The 5,106-nt window shown below is 34.7% G+C and overlaps 1 protein-coding gene across 1 annotated transcript; it reads right to left on the bottom strand.

Moving 5' to 3' along the window:
• Window positions 1–1,311: 1,311 nt before the first annotated feature.
• On the bottom strand, window positions 1,312–3,059 carry LOC143563311 (uncharacterized). The gene is made up of 3 exons (XM_077050876.1): window positions 2,942–3,059; window positions 2,783–2,844; window positions 1,312–1,600 (listed from the first exon to the last, which is right to left on the bottom strand). The coding sequence occupies exons 1-3, from the start codon at window positions 2,997–2,999 to the stop codon at window positions 1,472–1,474; spliced, it is 249 nt and encodes an 82-aa protein (XP_076906991.1). The 5' UTR covers window positions 3,000–3,059; the 3' UTR covers window positions 1,312–1,471.
• Between the last annotated feature and the right edge of the window lie 2,047 nt (window positions 3,060–5,106).

The raw sequence follows: 5,106 nt of genomic DNA on the forward strand, positions 1-5,106 counted from the left end.
TGTTTGGTGTATTATATATATATATATATATATATAGTGTATATATATAACCACTTCATTCCATTAGCGTTATGCAAAACGACGAACATTTTATTATAAAACGAGAAAGTACAAACATTATTTTACATAAAAATTAAAAGAACAAACACCGTTCGTCATTTTCATCTAGCTCTTTACGCCCATTAAGCTTTGTTACCGACGGCGGGGGCTGGAGTTGAAGAGCTGGACAACTCACCCATTTCCGCTTTTTTGGCGTCAATTTTTTTTTCATGAAAATACTTATTGGTATGTTTTCGGAGAGTGGAGTTCGACCTCACTTTCAGAAACTTGCCACAATATTTGCACCGAGCCATCTCCTGTGTCCGTCATAACACACAAGTGATAATGAACCCAAACATCAAGACATCTTGGTGTATCTTTGACCCTAACAACATCATCGTTGGTTGTCATTGTATGCCGTATTAATCGATGTTGCAATTAAAGTGTGTTTTAGAGTTAGAGAAGTGTATTATTAAGTCCTAAACTTAACCTAGCTATTTATATTCAAAAACCGGTTCCTATGGTTCATAAACGGCTATATAGCCGTTGGAACCGGTTCCCAACGGCCAAAAAAAGGTTTAAATAAGGAAAACCCTATGTACCCGATTTTTGGGTATAACCCGTACCGGGTTCCTACCCTACCCGGTTGCACTGGGTTCTTAATTCTTATATTTTTCAATTGGTTCGGGTCCAGTTCCTACCCGGTTCCTGACAAGAACCGGTTCCAGTTTATACCCGGTTTTCAAAATACCTGATTCTGAGTTTAAAAAATACCCAATTTGTTCACGTCTACATGGGCATGCCTCGCTTTATTATGGATACATCCAAAATCACCCATGGACAGGCCTCACCTTGCCACATGTACATAAAAAAAAACGCACATGAACAGCCTCGCATGCCACTTCTCTTGATGAATCGTTCTTCAATGGCACATCATCCGTTCATGGGCTCATGGAGTCACTTCAGATAGTTTAAAACAGATCATATATTCGACCTTGCCTCCTTTTTTTCACCTAAATTCTCTAGCCTTGCACAGTAAACCCACCGCTTTTGAAGTGGAGCAGCAACATACCACTCACATAAACTCTTTTAACTCATTTTTACCAAACCTTCATATTTTACAGAATAAATTAAATCCAGAATCTCGTATAAAATCTTTTAACAAAAGCATTTGTCTTTTGTAGTTTAATCGTGCATTTTTAACGATGTTTTCGGTGGCCTACCATGACTGTTTATGCGTAAGAAAAGAATATCGCACAACATTATATAAGTTCATAAAGAAGAATCCAAACTCGACTTGTAAACACGATTACACCTTTTAACTGACAGAAAAACCGGGGGGTCACTATTTCTCGTCACTAACGAAGCGTAAAACATTTTCTTTTGAAACGTTACCATCAACTAAATCCGTTCAATCCAACAAAATATGACCTCAGTTGTCAAGTTCCATTGCTTGGGCGGCTTTAGCTTTAGCCAGTGGTGTCATTCTAGTCTTTAATTTCTTCTTCCCTACTGTAAATCCACCGCTACCCTTCTTCTTCTTGCTCGCACTTCCATCAACCTAATCACAATATATGCACACTGATTCAGGTTACAACACTCAAAATCACATAGTATCATCATAAACTAATAAAAGACTGGTTCGCATGATCCAGCCATTTACCTATATTAACATGCATTACAAAACTTCATAAAAAGCAGGACAAGACGCTGAAACAATCATTTCCGGCTATCAAAAGATACAAGTCATAGCTCGGGTTTTGATTCATGATGTTGCACACTGATTTACAATCCAAGTTCAGAACCAACATCAGTTTAAATGATGAACATAGGGGATTTATATAAAAGACTAAAAGCCTTAGAATTCTACGCGAACGAAGACAAAAGGATTTTGAATATGATAAGACTTGACATTTCCAAATTTCCAAATTTCAATCATGCTCATACAGCAATGACCATACAAAAAATCAAAATCTTGTTTGACTTCTTTCGATCAAACCTAGTACTTACAAATTCATATATCGTATCAAATCCATGTTTGACCAGTGTCTATCAAACCTAGCACTTATCATATTGAATATGATAACACTTCTTTGTCTATCATATGATCAAATCATATATGATTTCTACGTAGTCATCAAATTTCTTGAATTTCTGATAGTTTCTTAGTTTTGCTATTGTTCTCAGTATTGTAAAAGTCAACCATGATACCAATTTGCAGCAACATCTGTGTACCAACCTAGCTGCAGTTAGGGGTGCCAATGAACCAAGCCGCTCGGAGTTACTCGAGGTCAATAAAAAGTTCAAAACGAGCCGAAACCTCAATTAAAGTTTGTCTAGTTATCAAGCTCAGGCCTTATATGGGAAGATCGTGTATGCTTGTCGAGACTTAAAGAGCATTGTGTAGTTTTAACTTTTAAGTTTTAAGCTTCTACATATTAATTTCACACTGCACAACCGAGATTTGGGTCGTTTAAGATACCATTCACGAGTCCTTGCCTAAGTTGGGCAAGTTAAAAGATTTTCTCAAAATATAATGCACATAAATAATAAACGAGTCGATCTCGAACTTTAGATAAAGAGCTCAAAATGAGGCGACAATTCAAAACAAACAAGCGGAGCTCGGCTAGTTTACAACCCTAATTTGCAGTAAATTAATTTCAGTTGATTAAGATATTTTCCCTAACAAGCATATCAATTCTAGTACTAAAACAAACAGAAAAATAAATAAATAAAAACTTACTTTCATCTTATTCTTCTTAGCTTGTAACTTGTTCGCCTTCTTTTCCATCTCTTCTTTCTCTCCTAATTCACAAAACCAAATACCAAATAAACTCCAATATATATATATATACAACAACCCAATTAAAAACAATCAATTAAAATAATAATAATATCATACTTCGAAGCTCAAATTCATGCTGCTTCTTCCTAAGAGTTAAGTTGTTTTTCTTCGACATTGATTCAATTGATTATTACGTATTATTGACTGCGCCCAAACCCTAACCCTACAAAACAATCCCTTTAATTTAATTTTATTTAAATTGGGTGACTTTCACCTTTAAGAAATTAAAACTGATGGATATTTGCTAATTGGTCCTTACAGTTTTCCTCAATGCAACTTCGAGAGTTCGACTTCTATTTTATTTTCATTTTTTTTTCTAATTTTCTCAGTACTTCGTAATACCGAGTTTCGTATATCAGGCCGGTATTTTAAGCCTGGTTTCTTTGGGTGGTTTATTAGAATATTGATCCAGAGGTTTTTTTTTTTTTTGAATACCGGTTTTAAGCGTAAGAGATTTTTGATTATTTTTTGAGTTTAAATTGTATTTATATGAAATTACAATGTAAAGTGTACAAACTGTTGAACCATTTTTTAGTTTAATCTAGTACAAGTTAAAAGCCAGTTTTTAAAACATTAATATTTTTAACAATCAACTAACTTTTATATATACTAGACCAAGATGTACAATCACAAATACAACACCAAATCGCCTCAAGCTACATACATTTTTACAACCAAAAACCTTTTCAATTCTTTCAAGATAAGCTAGCATGTATCGATCAACTCTTTATACATAGAAATCCAATCGCCCTGGCTTTATATCTCTCAACACATTGGCCAGTTGTATCGGCCTCTCGTCAGATAATGCGTTCATTGATAGCCTTCCATATCGTTACCAAAAAACCACATGAAATTTCTTTTCCCTTCTTCGTAAGTCCCGAATACTTATATAATTCCAAAATATCTCGTACACTGAACCCATAAATCACTGGGGGCCTGCATCGCGAAGATATGACTTGCTAAACTTCTTGGATGAAACAAGACTAGCATGTGCTCCACCGTTTCTCTATTGCAGATGTTTATTGCAGATAATCAATTTGTTGTTAACAATGTGTAGAGAGAATGATAATGGAGAATTTTGGTGTATTATTCTTTGATAACCATCGCATACATCAGGGAGGTATATATATACCCCTTTTGTGTAGATAAGATTATACAATCAACATGATTCTGATTGGTATAATCAAAGTAATATAATGTTACATAAATATAAGACTAAACTATATAAATAAAATAACAATAAATAATAATACTAATAATATTAATCTAGCTTATAGTATAATCTAATATCCTCCCGTAAGCTAGATTGATGTCACCTTCATAAGTCTTTTAAAGCGTAGAAAGTCCTTTGGCTGAAGTGCTTTGGTTAGTATACCCGCTATTTGATATTTGGTTGTACAGAATTGAACTTCAATGTCGTTACTTTTCACTAGATCTCTAATGAAATGATATTTTACTCTTATGTGTTTGCTTTTCCCATGATACATTAGTTCTTTGGCAAGGCAGATTGTGGACTTATTATCACAGAACATTATTGTAGGTTGTTCATTATCAAGTTAGAGCTCTCTTAATATTCCTTTGATCCATAAGGCTTGACATCCTGCTAGAGAAAGTGCTATATATTCTGCTTCCGTTGACGAGAGTGCTACTACCTTTTGTTTCTTGGATTGCCATGATATTATTCCTGAACCCAAGTGAAATGCATATCCAGATGTGCTTTTGCTATCATCAAGGTTTCCCGCATAATCACTATCACTAAATCCAATTAGTTGTCCACTTCCTCGTGTGTAAGAAATTCCATGATTCAAAGTGCCTTTTATGTACCGTAATATTCTTTTCCCAACTTCCCAATGCGTTTTTGTAGGTTCTTCCATAAACCGACTTAATTTACTTACTGCATACATTATATCAGGTCTTGTGTTGGTTAGATACATGAGACTCCCTACTAGGCTTCTATAGAGACTAGGATCGATTAGTTCCTATGGATCATCTTTGAAGAGTTTTAAGCCATACTCCATTGGTGTAACAGTAGATTTACAATCGGCTATGTTGAATTTTTCTAATAAATTTTGAGCATACTTTTGTTGTGAAATGCCAATTGCATTCTCATTGTGACATACTTCATTCCCAAGAAGTAATGTAAGACACCCATGTCAGTCATTTCGAATTCGGCCTTCATGTCATCTTTGAAAGTACAAATTTCTTGTAAAGAATTACTTGCT

Source organism: Bidens hawaiensis, unplaced genomic scaffold (genome assembly GCF_021521415.1).
Source record: "Bidens hawaiensis isolate Kalapana, Puna unplaced genomic scaffold, B.hawaiensis_p1.1 tig00021359_1, whole genome shotgun sequence".
NCBI classification, from domain to species: domain Eukaryota; kingdom Viridiplantae; phylum Streptophyta; class Magnoliopsida; order Asterales; family Asteraceae; genus Bidens; species Bidens hawaiensis.

What these genes read in the sequence shown, in the direction of transcription:
- LOC143563311 (XM_077050876.1), bottom strand. Translation starts at nt 2,999, where the DNA reads ATGTCGAAGAAAAACAACTTAACTCTTAGGAAGAAGCAGCATGAATTT. An exon ending in GCATGAATTTGAGCTTCGAA is followed by an intron (nt 2,845 to 2,941) that starts GTATGATATTAT and finishes TTTGTGAATTAG; the next exon opens with GAGAGAAAGAAGAGATGGAA. An exon ending in CTAAGAAGAATAAGATGAAA is followed by an intron (nt 1,601 to 2,782) that starts GTAAGTTTTTAT and finishes TATTGTGATTAG; the next exon opens with GTTGATGGAAGTGCGAGCAA.